Source organism: Danio aesculapii, chromosome 12, assembly GCF_903798145.1.
Source record: "Danio aesculapii chromosome 12, fDanAes4.1, whole genome shotgun sequence".
Lineage (NCBI taxonomy): Eukaryota > Metazoa > Chordata > Actinopteri > Cypriniformes > Danionidae > Danio > Danio aesculapii.
This window is the reverse complement of record NC_079446.1, coordinates 28,289,598-28,312,308: the sequence shown is the minus strand read 5'-3', so window position 1 is coordinate 28,312,308 and position 22,711 is coordinate 28,289,598. Positions and strand designations below refer to the sequence as shown.

At 30.5% G+C, this 22,711-nt stretch overlaps 1 protein-coding gene across 5 annotated transcripts in view; it reads right to left on the bottom strand.

Moving 5' to 3' along the window:
• Window positions 1–22,711, bottom strand: part of arhgap12b (Rho GTPase activating protein 12b) — a 105,825-nt gene that overhangs the window by 21,307 nt on the left and 61,807 nt on the right. For 3 of the 5 annotated variants that reach the window (XM_056469191.1, XM_056469192.1, XM_056469194.1), the window contains exons 3-7: window positions 12,070–12,330; window positions 7,979–8,119; window positions 7,574–7,654; window positions 4,264–4,389; window positions 1,414–1,485 (exon numbers count right to left, since the gene is read on the bottom strand). In XM_056469191.1, the coding sequence (XP_056325166.1) occupies window positions 1,414–1,485; window positions 4,264–4,389; window positions 7,574–7,654; window positions 7,979–8,119; window positions 12,070–12,330 (681 nt within the window). The remainder of the gene's footprint in view (window positions 1–1,413; window positions 1,486–4,263; window positions 4,390–7,573; window positions 7,655–7,978; window positions 8,120–12,069; window positions 12,331–22,711) is intronic. The other 2 variants (XM_056469193.1, XM_056469195.1) reach the window with 1 other exon arrangement.

Sequence of the window (22,711 nt, the reverse complement as noted above, 5' to 3'; positions counted from 1 at the left end):
ATATTACAGTATTATAGAGTGCATTGGTGGCCTGTCCACTTTATCACATTTGTTCTGGAAGTATTTTCTACATTTTAATTACCATAGGGCTTTTAAAGTCTTCATTAAAGATTTGGAAGTCATTTTTTTTTTTTTAGAAAGTGCACCTTTTTGGTTCTGTGTGGTCTAGGTTGCTGTAATTATTTTTGGTGGTTCCTGCACATGTCAGTAATCATAGGAAAAAAGAAAAATATCTCTATCATAATCTATGCACAAGTTATTCTATTCCAACTCATGAGAGAACAGAACCACTTATGGGGTATTGGGCCAGTAGAGACCTTTAAAATTGAAAGAATGCGGAAGTAAATGATGTCATGGACCCGGTATCGGGTACGCAGAATTTTTAAACCCTTATTTCTGTATATCTATGAGTAAGAAGTGATTTGTATTGATAATGACTTTGCTGAAATGAATTAAATGTACATGTTTTGTCATTAATAACAATCTAAGTTGTAATCTAAAAAATTATTTTTTGTGAAATGTATAGAATTACAATAGATTATATATTAACTTAATTTACAACACCTTAAAGGTCTCAAACTCAATTCCTGGAGGGCCGATCTCAAACTCAATTCCTGGAGGGCTGCAGCTTTGCAGTTTTGCTCCAACCCTAATCAAACACAGCAGACTCAACTAATCAAGGTGTTTAACACTAGTGTCTAGTAGTCTTGAACTCCTTGACTATTTGGATCAGCTGTGTTGGATTAGAGTTGGAGCAAAACTTAAAATTATTTTTTGTGAAATGTATAGAATTACAATAGATTATATATTAACTTAATTTACAACACCTTAAAGGTCTCAAACTCAATTCCTGGAGGGCCGCAGGTCTACACAGTTTTGCTCCAACCCTAATTTTTTAAGTATTTAACTGAATAAAAACATAGAAAAGTCACAAATGCGCATTATTATTATTTGTTTTTAAGAATTATGAATTTCCAATTTTAAATAAAAAATTCCAAGGAGGACCTCTGTTTTTTTTCTTCTGTGGAGTATCATGGGTAACATAATTTTTCATCACAAGTTCCACTGTTAAACATGAATACTATTAAAAAACTAAATAAATAGGATTAACATAAGCATCAAATCAATTAACAACACTGGAGCACTTAAAACATGTCTGTCTTTACAAATTATGCTCAGAAAAAAATCAGATTTTTACTTCCAGAACCCAAATGTTGCACTCTATAATGATAATACTATCAATATTAATATGCACACAATATAATATCATAGTTATTTGCAGCAGCAGTAGTATCTAAATTAGAAAATAGCACTGGTCATTCGCTGATGACAACATGCATTTAGAAGAGAACTGAATCTTAATATACTGAATCATGCATGAACAGAGGGACTCAGGTTAGTGTGGATACTAACGGTAGAGGGGTGTTTTGGTGAGGATGGACAGGAGTCTGATTCAGGAGAGTTGTGTTTGGCATTTACAGACTCCTGTAAGTCATAAAGCAGAAACAGTGATGTTAAATATTCAGAATAGAGAGGGGTTTACAGGAGGAAAAAAAAAATGTTAAATCCATTCTCAGATAAGGTTAGAATTTCCTAAGAGAAAAATGCTGGTGTGTTAGTCTGCACATTGACAGATAATGGTGATTTTTTGACGTCAGTAATATTTGAGGAGTTAGTGTAAAAATAGCAGAAGCAAGCATACGAAAAAATACAGATACACCTATAGAAAAAATTAGGAGATCACTAAAATTCAAAGTAATGTATTTGAATCAAGCAATTTTTGTTTTGGTCTGCAAACTGATGTTTTTTTCAAAATTAAAAATAAAAATGTAAAAAATATGCCATGTTTTCAGATATTCTTATTTCAAGAAAACAAAATATGGTAACAATTTAGAATAATGGTGCATTAGTATTATGTATTTACTAACTTTAAGTATGAATAATCTTGTAAAGAATCTACTAATCATAGTTCAACAATTATTAAGGTCTTATTAAAATTCAAAGTTGTGCTTGTTAACATTAGCTAATGCACGCTGAGATAACATGAACTAACATATTTTAACTTAAATAACATTAACTTAAAGATGGATAACTACTGTAATAAATAGAGATGCTCCGATTGATCGGTCAGAGATCAGTATCGGCCAATAATCACATTTCACATTTCTGATCTGATCTCACGAACCCATCACAAGTGTTTGTTTATGCCTTTACAAGCAGAGGAAGATGCATGTGCGCGTTCGAGAAATACATCAGCAGTACTACAACACATGAGCAACATTTCCAAATTGCTTCGTTACTAATGTTTCTTACCATTTTTGCATTTGTTGTATCAATTTGTTTTGTTAAGCAACTTTTGACCATTACATGTATGCAACATCCTTAATTTATTCACTTGGGTAAGGCGAGAGCTCATTAGAGGGAAAATGTGCTTTATGCAACGGCAAAGTTCCATAAAGCTTGAAGCATCAGAATTGGTACTCGGTATTGGCCGATCACCATGACAAGGAATCAGTACCCAGTATGGGCTGCAAAAATCCTGATCGGAGCATCCCCAGTAATAAATGTATTACTAATTGTTTATTCATGTTAACTAATATATTAATGGACCATTATTTTAAACTGTTACCTAAATTAGTAACGTTTTTAACTTAATATTATGTTATAATAGTATTTAAGAAGGTAAAATAAAATAAAATAACTATAATTTCATATAAAAATATTCAAAATATATATTTTATATTATTTGAAATTTTGAATAAATGTTTTAGATCTTAATAGAATAGAACAAATATGAACATTTTACTCACACTCCTAAAGTGGTCTCCTAATTAATTTCTTCCATTGCTTCATGCACACAAATAAAATGCAAGATATAAAGAGAACATTTTGAGGAGGATTTCATCATACTGATTTAATTTCTTGATTCGCTTTGAAAAAAAAAAACTTTCAATTTGTGAATTGAAAATCAAAAGGTCTGTAATCACATTTGATTGGTTACAGGATGTGGAGTTGACTAACTTTTCTGTACACTGGCAGGCCGAAGCCTCTGGGGGGGCGGTTCACGCTGAACCATCTGTTTTTAAATGGCAGCTGGAATGAAAACCATTGTGCAACATAATATCAGGCTTGCTCCATTTCGCATCTTTAAAGAACCAGTAACTGAGTTAAATAATAATAATAATAATAATAAATAATAGCATTAATAATATTAAAAATACAAAAAAATTGGTACAGGATTAAGGATTGTTAAGTGCTCTACTTGAGGAAATATATTTGGTCCGTGTTAATCTTCACTGGCATCTGGGCGCAGAAAAAATGAATTTTGACAGCCTCCTAATTGGCTTTTCGGCTGCATGCTGGTTTCATAGTTAAAGATATGACAAGGCCTGAGAGTTACAGGCATGCAGTTAAAAATAACAAAAAATGCAAAAAAAAAAGAAAAAAAAAAAGCCAGGGCAATAAACACCTAAACATGAAAGCAGTTGTGTTACTTTCAATATGTTGGAGTGGGTGATTTTATATTTAAAAGTAATTTTTATGTACATAGAAAGCATTAACCCTTGTAGATCAATTTAAAAATGTAACAAAGGTGTTTAGAAGAAAAAAAATTTGTTTTCTTTTTAACTTTCAATTAATCATTTCTTTACCAGCATCAGCCATGGTGGTTCATCCTGGATCATTTTTAATGGTTTGAACAATAAATTACAGTTTATTTACATGAAAACTCCGTTTTTGTGAAACACTAATGTTTCATACCAAATAATAATAATAATAATAATAATAATAATAATAATAATAATAATAACTTAATTTTAATTAATGGCCAGCTGTGCTCAAACAAAAAGTCAGACCTTAGAAAAAGATGCCAAAATGAGTCAAAAAAGTCCTGAGAACACACAAGGATTAAATGCAAATTGCTATTTTAATGTTTCAAAAAAAACATGAAACATCTAAACATTAATGATTGGAAACATTGTTCCACCAGACTTCTACTAAATAATAATAATAATAATTAAAGAATTTGATTACATTTTAAATGATTACAATATAATTCACAAATGTATATTAAAATATAATTACCTTCTTGTTGGCAAATAGGTAAAACCAAGTGGTCTGAAGGATAGTGGCAAAGTATAAAGATTTGAAATGCACTGTCATCCTCAAATCGAGACTTTTGTTATGTCATCAGCGTAAGCCTATTTTATATTCCCCAAACTGAACTGTGATTGGCTGTTTGTGTTTAACAACATATATGTGTACCTTGTCACTGATGTCCAGCACATATGTGCTGTGTCTCCATTTGGTCAACACAATGGGCTCCTGCTGCTTCCTTTCCAAACTGTAACTCTTGGGAGCTTCTCCAGAGATTGGAGGAGAGAGATTATACTGTGAACATACAGGAAAGAAAGAGAGAAAGTGTGATTAAAACGGACTGATCATATATAAAAAAAAAAACTTCCACATGAATAATCATAGCCATGCTGACATGAGTGGATGGCAAGCCGTTTCAACTTGTATTCATTGTCAGAAAATGAATTCTTGATATCAAGAATTACATTTTTGACATCAAGAATATAATTGATGATGTCAGGAATTTAATTTCCTGTTAAGCAATAAACTAAGTAAATTACCAGGCAAGCCATATTTATTTTATTGCTTAAAACAATTAAATTTTTGATATCAAGAATTGTATTTTCTATTTCAAGAATTCAAATCCTGAGAAAGATTAAAAGTCAAAACGGTGTGTGAATTGTGTCAAAACATAAAAAATTAAACGGCCTTGTTACGACTTTATAGTTTTGCTCTAGGGTTTAAGAGGTAACATTTAAAGGTGGTTAAAATTTGTGGTGAGTTGGTGGCAATATTTCAACAACAACAACCAAAATACTGCCAAAAATAAGTGAATTTATTTACAATAGTGAAAAAGTCAAACAGAAAACAAAAAAAAGTGTTATTTACAAGATCACACAAAAAAGAGAATAAATCAACGTATTATGGTTGGGGAAACGAGAATTAAGTGGCGCCAAATAAACGAAAGCAATATAACAAAACGCCCAAATCTAGCTAATATAACCCCCTAAACTATCTATTAGAAAATAAACAAACAGAACATCTTCAGCGTTTTCACGCTATAACTTAACCTACTCTACTATCCAAAAATATGGAGAAAACTTACAGCGGGTGGCGCTCACTTCTAAACTAGTGTGTTTAGACAGTGGAGTTATCTACGTAATGCAAGATGTATGTCACGTGACATCTAAACTCCTCGAATCCCAGAGCAAGGCTGACGCCACCTTAACACCTCTTTTGCGTGAGAAACCACTTCAATCCCCGACAGATTTAACTTTTTTAAGGATTTTTTTGTTAAAGCAATCTTTCTCACAGTATAGATTTCTCTAAGTACGCTCCCCATAACAATATTGGTTGTGTCTTGTTGAAAGTAAAATTAAAGTCCTTGTTTACACCCTTGTTTCTTCACAGTTGACTACAAAGACTCTTTGTGCCATCTAAAGTCCTAATGTACTGGAATTACCATCACCACACACACACACCCACAAATCTACCTTTAAACTAATATTTTTAATAGGAAGCTATACAATATTATATTGGTGGATACACATTAGATTAGTCAGTACTGAAGCCAAATCTGGAGCTTATCTAACAAAACAACTTACAACAACGGTCCAAAAAGGAGTACACCCAAATGTATATGTTATAGAAAAATATTAAATACAAATTTAAAAAAGAGAAAAGTCAAGAGAAGCAAAAAAAATGTAAAAATTTTGTTGAAATTTTGTAGAATCTTGTTGAATTTAATTGTATTATCTTTCGATTTCTAAATATGTTTGGTGACTAAAATATTATTTTAATAAATATATCGGTTTAATAAATCTGTTTTGTTTACATGCACCAAAATACGTTGCCTATATTCACTGAGAAATGGTTAAAATATTCATTTATTCATGACATTTATTCACTATAACAGTAAATACTGATTAATTACTATTACGATATAAAACAGAATTGACTGAACAGCAATATTCAATAAACAACACCATCTATAATAAAAGCTATTATATAAAAGATAAAATAGAGCTGCACAATATAAAGAAAAATCTGACATTGCAATATTTTGTTTTGCTGTGAAATTTATTGCGATATGTATATAATATCACCAGATGATTTTTAATAGCTCTATTTGGGAAGATTTCATCCATTTAGATCAACTGGGATAATTAAATCTTTTTCTATGTAGTGCATCGGCATGACATATAATAAATTACCAACATATATAAATTCAAAAGAGCAAAAATAAAAATTAAATAAACAGTGCTTTAGGGTTTTCTGGGGAGCGTTAAAGTAATCAAGGACAATGAAACGTAAAATAACATGGTCATCATTGTATAAATAATTGAAATTATTTATGAAGATTAAATTAAATCTTTGATAAACACTGTAATTTTGCGGTGTGACTATTGCGAATATACACATTGCAATATTAATGCTCAAACGATATATAGTTCAGCACTATTAAAAAAAGTTGAGAGTTCAAAGTCAGCAGTGGATACTCTAAAATTTCAGAAAACATATTTGTAAAAATGTGCCTTCAGCCACAACCGTTTGCTCTGAAACAAATAACAGATTAATTGGTTTAAAGATTGACCGCTTTATATAAACAAAACAACATTTATTTAATGTTTAACCACTTTAGAAGCACACATCAGAGCCAGCAGTAGATTCCAGAAAAAATGTCAGAGGCAAGCATACTCTCCGGCGGGTTTAAGTAGGCTCAATCTCATAAATCGATGAAACAAACTGACAAATAGGAGCAATTTTTAAATAAATAAACTGCATATTCAAACTTTAACTACATTTTAGTCTTCAAAACACTTCAAAAACAATCCATGAAACAATTGCAATAGTATTTGTACATGCATTCAGCCATAACATTGTGTGAGGGATGCTGAAGGTGGAGTGATACAAACTGTGAAATAGTTCCTGTGGTGATACTAGCATAATATATGACATGGCTAGAAAGACTCTACAGTGTATCAGATTTGAGAATCAGAATGAACTATTATATAACAGAACAAAACTGATACACAATATTAGAGCACAGTAATATACAAAAACTTTGCTCCAGTTTCAAATGCTGGCTAAATGAAACTCATTTATATACTAAAGGAACATCCTCAACGACTAAAACACAGAAGTGTAAAGAGTACCTCTCTCCTCAGCGTCCACGGCACCATGTGAGGTTAGTTGCCCCCCTCTGAACATAAGCCCACCCAACACACACACACACCATTGTAGCACAACATGTGTGCATACAGTACGCTTGTAATGACAGTTAAGTGTATGCGTGTTAAATAAGTAGAGTGTGGTCAGATAAACAGCGTCCGGCAGCGACACTCATCTCAGATAACCAGATTAAGGAATCAGAGTTACTTTTAGACTTTCCCAGTAAACCTCCTGCTGTCCAGGTTTACAGTTGAGTCAATGAACAGCACATGACCTAAAGACATGAGAAAGGCTGTTTGGGTGCACCTTTGAAACACAGTTAACTTACTTTTGGTAACTCCCATTCTGAGCGAGACCCATCAGCGCTGTAGTAATACGGCCGTCCCTGTTCGTCCACATGCTTAATCCACTGCCAAAAAGAATACATATAAATAAGAAATATAACGATTACTATTTGCATTCACACTAATCAACAATACCAATGTTCACATGAGGCTCGGACACTTCAGTTTCATTTTTCAAAAACCCCAAGAAAAAAAACAGTAGCTCTTGGGTAGATGTCAGATCCTTCGAATATGACAGGTGTTTGGAGAAATCTTTTTTACATATATAAATAAAAATAGTTCTCTACAAATTTAATTTAAAAATGTTTAGGAGTATACAAACGGCCCTTTACACTGGGTTTCATCTATAATTAGAATGCCAATAGTGTGTGAAAAGCTCTTTGCGGCACCTTCTCGTTGGTGTATTCAGACACATAGAGTGTGTGTCCGTGTTCATCCAGCTCTTCAGACCAGCCTCGAGGTGGAGAGCCGTACTGACTGTCTGACTGACTGGAATGTGTGCTGGGACAGTTCTCCTCTGACGACAAGTGCTGGAGAACACAAGGAAACAAGAGAGAGTGAAAAAAAAAAGGCATATTCTGAAATATTTGGTTAATGTTTTTAATTGGTAAAACATCTCATTTATTTAGCTCCAATTGTATAGCGCAGCACCAACAATGCTATGGTAATGCTCTGTGATATATACATGAAATCCACTACTAGTAAAGTTATTACTAGTATTTTTCAACTGAAATTCAATTAGCTTTGGATTGAAATATCTCCAAAAGGTATAAATGCAAATGATTTAAAATAAAATCATATTTTAATTTTTTTCTCAATAATAATCATAAACATTTAAACTATCAAAAGAAAAAATATATACACAAAAAGCATAATTAATAATATTGTTATTATCAGTATTATTTAAAAAAATAAATTTATTTGTAACCAGTAGCTTAGGAAAAGCATCTAGAAAACATAACTGTAGCAAATAATAATAATAATAAAAATAATAATAATAATAATAATAATAATAATAATAATAATAATAATACTGTATTAATTAAAATTTTGCAATAATAATAGTTATTTTTTATCTACTAATGTTTTTATTACAAGCCATTGCTTATTTTTGAAATAATTAACACATTATTATTATTATTATTTATTTATTTTATTTTATTTTTTTAATTATCATTATTATTGTTAATAGCATTGTTTCCATAAAACAAACAAAATCACTATGTAAATGTTTTACTTTTTTATAATATTTATTTATATAATATTTATAATAAATTTTTTTTAATAAATATTAAAAATGTTATTATATACAAAATGAGGACTAAAGATTTAACTGACAATTGAATGCAATGTCACTAAAAATAACTATATCTTATAATGATATGTTTCTTAATTAAAATACAGATTGAAGCTGGCCTACTGCCATTTTAACACCATTAATGCATAAAAGCAAACGCTTTTATTAATGTATGACCACTTTTATATTTTCACCACTAGATGGCAATTATGGACAGTGGAAACAGTCAAACTCAACTGAAACTATAGACACAGATGTCCTGAAAGAGTCTGGAAAACAGGCCAAACAGTTTACTTTTCTAAACACATATCTCTAACAGTAACTTAACACAGAAACACTTCTGTCATTTTTAAATACTATCCTGTAACAACAGTAATATGAGCTCTGTCTAAAGCTGGGTCAATGTGTGATGAAGCTTAAACATCTAAATAGCATTTTTCTAAAGCTTAAATATAAACTGAAGACCTACTTCAACTCTGGCCTACTTCAAACTTTCACATACTGTATGGCCACACTCACATAAGCAATGCAAATGTGCTGCGCTTTACAGATGAAATCAGATATATCATTTACATGAACTGCAGGATACTGGAGGGACTGAGAATTTTTATTTTTCAAATACAGATAATGATTCTCCCCTATTTCTGAATAGACAAAAAATAACAAAGAAATTTACATAAATTAATAGAGGTTTTGATGGTCAGTGTGCGTTGTGATCATTTACTTTCTAAACTGAAATGAAAGAAGCAAAAATGAGAAAACGAGTGGACACAGAGAATGGTAAAAGAGAAAATGACTAAATAATTGCTGAAATTTTTCACACTGTATTATTTTTTATGTCCTCCTTATCCACTCCTTGTTGTCTATGGGAAGATGGTGCAAAACTGATATGGGTAGTGTTTAATATTTCTGTGAAAGGTACAGAAAATAGCGTGATTGTATATTTATTAGAATACTGATACAGCAACTTTTACTTTGTTGAACAAACTGACGTCACAGGCTCAAATTTAGTTGACTAATCGGCAGAAAGAGGCGTGTGTATGACTGCCCTCATGCGTAAAACAAACGTGAAGCTGTTTATTCATTTTCCACTTGTAAACCCTAAAATCAAGCCTTTTTCATTTTAGTACAAATGAAAACAAACAAAAACAGTCCTTTTTTGGTTTCTGCTTATTTCAAATTGGAAAACAAATCATCATAACACACACAGAGCTCTAACAAGCTTTTATTTTGTGCAATGTTTTTTATATTACATTATTCTATCATTTGAAAGGATATATACCTATATACCTCAGTGGAAATAATTATTCAGTATTACTCCAAGAATTAGCATTTTTTTAAGATTCCCAAACATTTTCAATGTCAAAAACATTATTAATGGTTGTCTGTTGATGTAATGGGCTATATGCACAGCAAGTGTTTTTCAGCCACAAATAAAGTGGCAGTGAAAGATCAATGTGACAATCGTTATTGAATTAAGATATAGTCAGTTAAACAGACATAAGCATTCATTTAGTTGTTCAAGCATAAAACAAGAAGAAAGGTCATCATAATGCCTCTGGTAAAACGAGATGCAAATGTTGTCAGGAGCAGCAGGTGAGTGTAGAAACTATTGAAAATACGATGGTAAAATGAATTTCCATATTTTAAAGACAAGGTGCAGAATAATATAATTTAACGCAGTGCTTCTTGTCTGGTTTAAGTTATATTGCATTGCAATCAGGCAGTGAAGAGCATTGATTTTTTTAAAGAAACCAGATCTAATATGTGGTGGTTTTATAACGAGGTGACAGTCCACCAGAAGTGCCTGAGCTGGCTTACTGAACAATAAAAGTACCTGTGCATAAAGCCCATTGCTACATCCTTCATTAAAATAGCTCATTAAATTAAAATCAATGTTTCTATCCCAACTATAAACTCTTATCCCAGCACAGCTGTAATTCCTGTAACATACAAATAATAATTCTGGGTGAAAAGACTAAAAACTGAATCAGTTTCATAACCCTGCCTGATGACTTTGGTTTTCAGTTGTTGTTTTTTAAAAATCAATATATTTATTATTTTCACATCAGCAATTTACAGAATAAACTCATTATACATATATATATATATATATATATATATATATATATATATATATATATATATATATATATATATATATATATATATATATATATATATATATAGTTGAAGTCAGAATTATTAGCCCCCTGAGTCATTAGCTCCGTTTATTTTTTTTCCCCAATTTCTGTTAAACGAAGAGAAGATTTTTTCAACACATTTCTAAACATAATACTTTTAATAACTCATTTCTAATAACAGATTTATTTTATCTTTGCCATGATGACAGTACATAATATTTGACTAGATATTTTTCAAGACACTTCTATACAGCTTAAAGTGACATTTAACGGCTTAACAAGGTTAATTAGATTAACTAGGCAGGTTAGAGTAATTATTGTATACTGATGGCTTGTTCTGCTGACCATCAGAAAAAAATATAGCTTAAAGTGGCTAATTATTTTGACCTTAAAATGGTTTTTAAAAAATTTTAAACTGCTTTTATTCTAGCGAAATAAAACAATTAAGACTATATTATACAAATAATAATATATGTATACACATACACATATACATACACATATACATATTAACCCTTGCAAGACTAAAGACTTAAACCTTATTGCGAGGCATGAGCTAAGATGTAACATCAAAAAGAAATCAAAATAAAAACAAAAACAATAGAACAAATATAAACACGCATAACTAATGCTAAATACAGTAGTTAAAGCACTACTAAACATTCACAACTAGGTAGTAGGGTTCCACGTAAACATATGCAATAATGTACCAAATTCTATTTTATATATGGGGCGATATTCTCAGTAGGAATCATGTTCAATCTTTTATGTGTATTATACTGTATATCTTGTAACTCTAACAATCTATGTCGATTAAGTGAAAAACTATTCATTTAAACTACAAAATTAAAATGTTGAAGCACTATTACAGATGAGTTTCCAATGTGGGATTTCATAATTGAATATATACTGCTGTGATTAAAGCATAAATAATCATGCAAACTCCGATTGTTCAGAACTGGACATTTAAATCCAGATCACAAACTTTATCAATTAATCATTCAGCCACGGCAGATTGATTTTTTGTGTTGTTCATTACCTCCATGTCTCCAGTGTTGGACGTGTCTCCTCGACTGACCCCGTTATCCCGTGAGCGCGGGGGTTTCCAGGTTCTCTCCTGCGTGGTGCGGTTGAAGTAAAAGTTCCTTCCGCTCGTGTCTTTGTGTGTTTCCCAGTCGCCCAGCACATGCAGAGGAGAAGTGGAGGGCACAGGTGGCACAGAAGACTGGCAGATCTTCAGCTCCTGCAGGTTGGTGTAAACGGGGGACTCGGGTCGACCCTGTCCGCTCAGAGACACGCTCTGTACACAAAACACAGGGAAAAATGAATTTTTTTTTTGTTCCAGTTCTACATTTATGTATGAGTGTATTTATGTACAGTGGAAGTCAAATTTAGCCCTCCTTTTTTATTTTTCAAATCTTTTAATGCTATATCAGCAGCATTGGCTATATTCATGCCAACACCAAATATTCAATATATAATTTATAATCATAACCAAGGTGCGAATTACAGGTGGTTTGGGGGGGATTAATGCTTGATCACCCCTGAAGGACATCAAAACAAGATGTATGGGGGGTCAGTCCTTTAATACTGAGAAATCGTTTACTCTGACCTGTATAATTAAAATAATAGATAACATAAACATACAATTGACCACCTCTATAATGGTTCAAACCATTGTGATTGCATAATGGCGCCAATCAGTCTATTCGAGAAACAAGTCTGAAATTGGCAGATCTAGATCCCTGACAGACATCGTGTTCACAAAGACTTTCTTGTAAAATAGGTGTTTGTATCTAGATTTAGGATGAAATAAAGTCAGATTAGACACATAGTTTGTAGTTTAACTTACTGTAACATCTGAAATAGCTAATCGAAGAATACTGTTGGTCAGAAAACATTAAATATCCCTCAAAAGGCTGAAAACTTAAATAAGCTTTGTTAATAAACCAGTAAAGCGTATTAATAAAAACGTAAATGACTGAAGTATGTATTACACAAACTAACCGAAACAGTTGACCGCCCTGATCGTCAATGTATAATTTGCACACTAATCATAACAGTTTCTTAAGCATTCATTGTGCAAAAAAATATACAAATAACAACAACACTGACAAAAAGTCATACATTTGTTTTGCTTTGATCAATTATATATTTTCAAAAAATCCTCCAGAAGACACCCATTTAAACCTTTCCCAAGTCTGTAAAATAAAGCTAATATTTGGTTTTTCAGCATAGACTCTAAATGTTTTATAATAAGCACACATCTGTCAAACCACAGGGACAAAGGAAAGAGGAGTAGCTAATAAAACTGATTTATTCTGCCAGGAAACAGAGAGACTCTATAGAGATATCCAAGATTTACTAAGTGCCGAAAACATCTGCCAATTGTTTTATTGAGGCATTTACTGCCGACAACTGGCTGGACTCTTATACTGTTTAAAACAACTTACTGAGAAGAAAACATGAAGAGAATTCAATAAAGATAAGCATGGAAAATGCCATCCAAAAAGCAGAAAATTAAACAGAAAATGTGATGTATATCATTCTTTCATTGGCTTGTCTGATATACAAGTCTTTGAAAACTGTATGATATACACAGTAGTCAACATTTGAAGTGGATCAAAACCCTTCACATTTTGTTTCCTATTTTTCAGAGATTATAAGCCATTTAACAACATCTGTTCTTGTCTTACAATTTTGAAAAACATTTTTGATCCATTTCAAATGTTGACTACTAAATATGAAACAATAATTGTTTGTCTAGTTTCTAGTCCAAATATCTTAAAATTCCATAATCAAAAAGCATTTTCTGGACAAGCAAAACATTGTCAAAATTATTGTCTGGTTTTAGGAAAAGATATGTCCAAATTAAGTAAGCTTTTCCTTACAACAAGCAAAATATTCTGCCAATGGGGTAAGTAAAATAATCTTACAGTGTGTCAAAAGTAAAAACAAGATTATTTTGTTTACACCATTGGCAGATTATTTTGCATGTTTTACAGAAAAACTCAAAAACTATTTCTTAAAACAAGACAACATTTATTGCTTGTATGGAAAATGCTTCTTAATGTAATTTTTTTGTTGATATTTGGACCAGAAAGAAGACAAAAATATCTAAGTAAGAAAATATTTTTTAGCAGTGAATAATTTTAGTTTATATATATATATATATATATATATATATACATATATATATATATATATATATATATACATATATATATACATATATATATATATATACATATATATATATATATATACATATATATATATATACATATATATATATATATACATATATATATATATATATACATATATATATATATATACATATATATATATATATATATATATATATATATATATATATATATATATATATATATATATATATATATATATATATATATAAATTTGTTTTAATATAAAAATGTTTATATAGAAAAGCCAATGGTATACTGAGCACTTACAGTAATGCTGGTGAAATAAAATAAAATAAATAAAATTAAACTCAGCTATTCCGAACTATTTATATAAAACAATATCAAATCACAGCGTTCATTATTCATTTTAATTTAAAAGAAATACATTTCTCATATATATATATATATATATATATATATATATATATATATATATATATATATATATATATATATATATATATATATATATATATATATATATATATATATATATATATATATATATATATATATATATATAAATTTGTTTTAATATAAAAATGTTTATATAGAAAAGCCAATGGTATACTGAGCACTTACAGTAATGCTGGTGAAATAAAATAAAATAAATAAAATTAAACTCAGCTATTCCGAACTATTTATATAAAACAATATCAAATCACAGCATTCATTATTCATTTTAATTTAAAAGAAATACATTTCTCATATATATATATATATATATATATATATATATATATATATATATATATATATATATATATATATATATATATATATATATATTTATTTATTTCGAATGGCATTAACTGCTTAATTATAGTAATGCTAAAACAATCAGCTCTTCCTAACTATTTATAAATCACATCATTCACTATAGGCCTTAATTTAAAAAAAGAAAACATGATTAATTCACACAAAGATGAAACTGGCAAAGATTAATTACAAAATCAGCCTACAGTGCACAAGACGACAACATCATTTAAAAGTAAATTTAAATCAAGCAGAACACTAATGAGCATAACATAGTATAAAAGTAGCTTGGTAATAAACGATTTCCCAAATTAACACACTGCAATCACAGTAAAAGTGCGGTATAGTTCAGCAGAAACATCTGGTTGGTCAACCTTAAAGTAGCAAGTCAATTAAAAGTTGCCTGTATGAGTTATTTTAGAAAATGTCTCTACTTCATACAGTTACAAACACAACATCCTCAATGCTAAATGCCCTGTTATTTTAGTGTAACTCATTGTGAGCTTCACCATAGTGAAGACAAACCACACAATGCAAGAAAGTCGAGCGACTGAAAGAGGAAGAACAAAAATAGCAGTCATTCTCTTACCTGAGATGAACAGTAACTATTGCAGACTGAACATTAACAGAACCAACACTTCATATACTCCAGCTAAAAACACTGATCTGAGCTGTAAATCTATACACGGGATTGTAATTTACTAATAAATACGTGAAAACTGAGTGATGTGAGAGGGAGTTGTTGAACACTGGGTGACACAAAACTAAGGACCAAACCAACAAAGCGATGACCCATTGCTAACCTCGAAAAAAAAATCTGACAGTTCCTGTTTTTTGGAAAGGCCCGTTGGCAGAGCTGAAATTGGTCAGGGTATTTCGAAGAGATGGAAAAGCCTGTTGGATAATCCATCCTGTCATGCATGAAAACAGATGGGATTTCCTGTCATACTGAAATAATAAGGTCAATCGCGGTAATAGACTCACAACTGTTTTCAACGTTTTCCAAAATCCTGTGGGACTGTGGGCAAAACGTTCCAAACGAAAGTGCCAACAGTTTATTATTAATGAATTTCGACTTGTCAGATATTTATTTATTTATTTATTTATTTGGATAATGATCACAAAACTACTCTAAGAGACTTAAAGATTTTGAAACTGAAAACTGGCAATGGGAGGAAGCACAAGAACAAGTTCATTCTAGTTCTGTAAATATCAAGCATGTTACAACTTCTTGTTTAAAAGAAAAGTATACATATAAAAGTTATAATTTGTTTAAATGTAAAAAATATAATAAAGACAATGTTAAAAGAATTAATACTTAATGTATTTATTTCTGATTATGATCAGATCATAATTCACACAGAAATATTAGGTAATAATACATGTTAAATGTAGAATAACTTTCAAATTACATTACAAATGTCTCTTTAAAAATAAATATTGTCATTTTAAAACATTTATTCTTTATGAACATTTAAATAAATTCCATCACAAAATTTATTTTAGTTTTTTAAATTGGAATTAATTACAATTTAATATTATTAGAAATTCATTCTAGCACAGCATTCATTTATATAGTTTTATTTATGGAAATTAATTACAATTTAATATTATTATTATCATAATCATCGTCAATATAATATCATATAATAGAAAGTACATTGTAAAAAAATTATTCTATCACAGCATTAATTTATTTAGTTTTATTTATTGAAATTATTTACAATTTAATATTATTATTATCATGATCATCGTCAATATAATATCCTATAATAGAAAGTACATTGTTAAAAAATCATTCTATCACAGCATTTCTTTATTTAGTTTTATTTATTGAAATTATTTACAATTTAATATTGTAATTATCATGATCATCGTCAATATAATATCCTATAATAGAAAGTACATTGTAAAAAAATCATTCTATCACAGCATTAATTTATTTAGTTTTATTTATTGAAATTATTTACAATTTAATATTATTACTATCATGATCATCGTCAATATAATATCCTATAATAGAAAGTACATTGTAAAAAAATAAATTCCATCACAGCATTAATTTATTTAGTTTTTTTTATTGAAATTTATTACAATTTAACATTACTATTATCATAATCATCCTCAATATATAATATAATAAAAAAGTACACTGTAAAAAGGTGATTAGTTGACTTCAACCATTGCCTTAAAACAATTGAGCAAATCAACTACTGTATGGACATAATTATAAAAATTACATTAAGCCAACATAACAGTTCCAATTTACTCACTCAAGTCAACTTGTTCCTTTTAAAGCAATGGGTTTACACTGTAAAATAATTCTTTCTGCCTTAAAATTTTTAGTTGAATCAAATTAACTGTCAAACTATCAATCAAACTGAAAATATTAAGTTAAACTTTCTATAACTTCAAAAAAATTTTTAAAACCTGATTAACGTATTAAAATAAGTTAAAGCAACATACATATATTTGTTGTCTTAATGCAATTACATTTTGTACAGTGTACTCACTTTAACACCATCACAATCTAAATATCATATTTTCAAACTTACAAGCTTTTAAAAAACACCAGCCAATTATACCTTCAGATTCCTGCTGGTGTCTTCAGCCGCAGCTCTTATTCCAATCAACTCAATAGAGATAGTGAAACTTTCCAGCTCAGTATCCGCATTTAAACCTCAACCCGTGTTTGCATATTGCTCTCTGCCTCAACAATATCCACACTGTATTATCTAGTACAGTAAATATCATATTAAGAGAAACCAGCCTGCACTTATTACTTAATACAAAAAGTAACTCAAGAATAACTCAAACTGAAGTGACCATAAATTCATTTAACACAATATTACATGCACAATATTAATGTTAACACAATATTACATGCACATACACACACACACACACACACACACACACACACGCACACACACACACACACACACACACACACACACACACACACACACACACAGAGAGAGAGACCAGAGAAATGTATTCAAATCTACATCCAGCCACATGGAAATGTGAAGCTCACACCCACGAGGAAATGCAGAGCCAGAAGCTGCGAGAATGCACCAAAACACAACTATAATCAAACGTGTGTATACGAGCTCAGACTGAAGCATCTATGAATGCCGTGCGGTTTCATGTTATGAGAGGTCTGTTGTTGTTCCAGAGATGTTTGCAGATTAGATGCACAGATATGGATGCTAATGAAGCCCTTTGTGGTTACACTCACTCACACACACTCACAGAGATACACACGTATACAGAGGCGTCTGATAGTTTCTGCTCCAAATGTGCTTGCTCATTCAGACATCACAATGGTGCTATAGATGCAGTGGCACCAAGCACTGGGTTCTGCAAGCTTGAAGTAAGAAAATGTTGAAATGTTGATCTGGAGATGATTCATCAGTTTATTCGTCTGTGATCCATGCCAACCATTGCTTTCAGGCATATGCTTAAGTATGAGAGCTACTCGGGTTACTTATAACTGATATCATACTGATATCATACTGTTCTAAAATAATAATAATAATAATAATAATAATAATAATAATGTTATAAATATTAAAAAAATAGTCACAAAACTGTAAAAATTATATTTCAATTAAATATTTTCAATTTAATTTGTCTCTTTGACAATACACATTAGCAAACATTATATTATATTATATTATATTATATTATATTATATTATATTATATTATATTATATTATATTATATTATATTACACACTCAAAAATTTATTTTGCTGCTTGTTTAAACTACTTATTTAAAATAAGTTGAAACAACACAATTCTTGAGGTTTTTTTTGGACAACCTAATAGTTTTATGTTCAGCTAACTGATTTGTGGAATTGTACATGAAGGAATTGTGTGGAACCCTGCATTTTTTACAGTGTATTGTAAAGTGTTACTTAATATATAATATAATATAATATAATATAATATAATATAATATAATATAATATAATATAATATAATATAATATAATATAATATAATGGCAAGAAGGTTGCTGGTTCGAGCCCCCGATGGGTCAGCATGCACTATAGGTGAATTGAATAAGCTAAATTGGCTCTAGTGTATGTGTTTGAATATAATATAATATAATATAATATAATATAATATAATATAATATAATATAATATAATATAATATAATATAATATAATATAATTATTTTACAATTTAAATTATTATTATGTCATCTATCAATGAATAGTAGGAATTTATTTTAATTATTCATCATTGAATAATTACAAATGAAAATACCTATTAACATGAATTATCTAAAAGTAAACAATATTTAATTATAAATATAACTATAATTATTACTAATAATTTTAACTAAACAATGACAAAATATTCGTATAAAATCTGCACTGTAATAATAATTTTAACTATTTGATATACAATTTTTCATAATTTGATAGTCTGATATATTCTGTTTATTAATATTGAGCTTGTTAAATTACACATATTTGTATCAATATATACATTTTAAAATGTAGGTTTTTTTTTAAATATGCACACATATACGTAAATATACATGCAAACTCAATGTAAAATGAAGTAAAAATGTTTCAGCTTAAAATGTATATTGACACATGATGTTTGTTAACTGTATTGTATAGACAGTAGACACAAGATCCAGATCTTTTCTGTTCTTCAGATCGGCCACTAGGGGTCCCTGTTATACCATTAAACATTCTGCCACAGTTGGATTCTATGTAAACATGGCAACCTAAATTCCATTCTTTCCTAAGCATCTCATTACTTTTGGCTGCTTGTGTGTGTGTGTTCAAATTCTGTTTTGGAGACTTAAACTGAGGTGGCTTATAAATCATACTCTACATCATAATGATTAGTTTTCAAAATATCAAAGCGAGAGTGATAGGTTTAGGTTTTGGATAACAGGATAGAATATAAATGTTTTGTACAGCATAGAAAAATCATTATGTTTTGTCCCCACAAGGATAGCAATCCACAACTCTCTGTGTCCACATTAGAGAACTCCATATGCATTACCAGAGAGCCTACGGTTTTGTAAAGTACTTTGATTCATTCTGAATGTAAATTACCCCCTAATTCTGCACTGCTTAGATAATAAATAAATAACTTCTATGTGCAATAAATATTGATTTGAAATAATTGTATTAGCTCAATTGCAGATTAAGACTAAAGCTTCACAAGCCTAAACACAGCTATATGAGCATTGTGCGGTCTGAGGCAATGTCCATTTATATAATGCAGCCATCATTACAGAGCAATGCTGGACTTCAAAATGCCATTACTGACCAATCAGAACAGAGTATTCCAGAGAGGGTCCATTAAGGTTAAGCATGCCATGAACAGAGTTACTTAAAGGCCTTGTGTGCTAAGCTGTGACATACAGTACTCTCTAAGATGGTTACATAAGAGAGTGAGTGTGAATAAGGTACAGCTCAGAGTGAGAAAAACAAAGAAAGACAAGCGAGATTGAAAACTTGAATAAGGTCACGATTCTTTTCTTTTTAGTTATTTTTTTAGATGTTTCTATGGATACGCTTGCATGTGTGCTTTAGGATATACTCAATCTCTCAAATGTGTGCACAACATTAAAGCCAGCTGCTTTACAAACGATCTATCGAAATAAGTAATAAAAAAATACATATATACAAGTCACATCATGTTTCAGATAAAAAAACTACTAAAATTATAAATAATACACTGTAAAAAATGTATATGACAAAAAGTCATGAGAACGAATGTTTTTATGTTACTTAAACTACATACAGCTAAAAAAAAATGTCAAAAGCTGATAAACTTATTAAATAATTTAAATGTAATATTTTTAGTAAGTTTTACTTATTTATGTTCAGATGACAACTAGGGATGAGAGTTTTGGCCTAAAATATAAATCTCAATTAATTGAACATTAACTCAATTACGATTAATGAACGATTATTTTATTTGTTTATTTTTTGCTGACCATTTTGGTAAAGTAAAAATGCATTTTTCTCTGGTACAAGCTGGTCTTGTTGCTCAGTTTTCTCAGTGTTTAAGTTGTCCAGCATCGACATGTAGGTGGCATAATATAACTGAGTGGGGTCACGTGGTAGGGAAAGTAATAGACCTGAAAAAATTCAATCGATTATAGGTTGTGAATAGGCATGGGCTGGTATAAGATTCTGACGGTATGATAACCTTGGATAAAAATATCACAGTTTCACGGAATTGTGATTACTGCTCAAAAATATATTCTTTTTAGATGTCTGGGTAAAAAACTAAAACTTTTTCCCTTTTGGAAACAATATATTTTATTTTGAGAAACATTTATAATATTTTGGAGCAGTAAACATGTCAGGCTAAATAATTTAATTGAATTATTGACTTCTGCTGTGTTCATTTATTTCAAAAACAGATTTTTTTACAATTTAAAAATGCATCTTTGGATATCTTTTCTGCTGGTGATACTGTTGTTCTAAAAAAGTAAATAAAAAAACAGTACACACACCTTAGGAACGGTATTGCCGCAAATTTTGGCGGTTTTAAAACCCTGACTTTTCCAAACCGCGGTACACCATGAAAACGGTTATCATACCATGCCTAGTTGTGAATGATGATTTCGATTACTTTAATTAATCACCCAGCCCTAATGATAACAAAGTTAATTTGATTCAACTAAAAAAAGCTAGGTAGACTTTTGTTTTTACAGTGTATAGTTATAAAAATAACATCGCTTCCTTTATTTATAAAGAGCGCAGACACTAGCCCTTCCACAAAGACAGACTCACTCTTTTCCTCCTGGACTGAGTATGGATGACCAGTGTAACCTACATTTCCATCTGACCGCCTGCAGTCAGGATGCATCCGCTCAGCCACACATTAGCACATCTGTGACATATGCAGAGCCACACAGCCACATCCCCCAGAGCCCCTGAGGGTCTGTCTGTATCTACACTACGAGACCACAGTATCTAATGCAACTGTGTCGAGAAGGACACAACCACACACAAACACACACACGAATCAATAAGTGTGGCTCCAGGAAGCTGATTTAGTAGCAGACAGCAAAGTTTATGGAGAATTTGAGCACTATTTCACAGCTCAGCTACTTCAGCAGTGCTCAAATTCTGATGGAGAGTCAACCAATTAACCTTTAGGTCTTGGGCGCACAGTCTAATGCAGCGTGATCCCACACACACAAACAGACCTCCTGTGCTCATTGCTGATGCTGGCCGTTTCTACAGCACTCAATGAGAATATGAGCCATCTGTCAGAGCAGCATGAAGAACAGCTGTACACTCTCCTCACTCAAGCACTGAAACAGATGTTAGACAAAATGGGTGTAACTGCAATGTACTGTAGGTAAAGGTAAAGGTAAAAGCTAATTGTAAATAATGGTTTCCTTTTTGAACTACAGCTATATTTTCCACGAAACATTCATCCATCTACCCATAATCAATTTATTAATTCATCAAATATTCATCATCCACAAAACCAATCAACTATTCAATAATCTATAATCCATCTATCCATTATCCACCTATTTCATCATCCGCCCATCAACCTATCTATAATCCATCTAACATATATCTATTTCCCTTTTACCCTTCTAACAATAATCCATCCATCCATCCATCCAATCTTCTATACATCCATCAATAATCCAACTTCCATTCATCCACCTATTATTCATCAATCATATTTACACTCACCTTCCA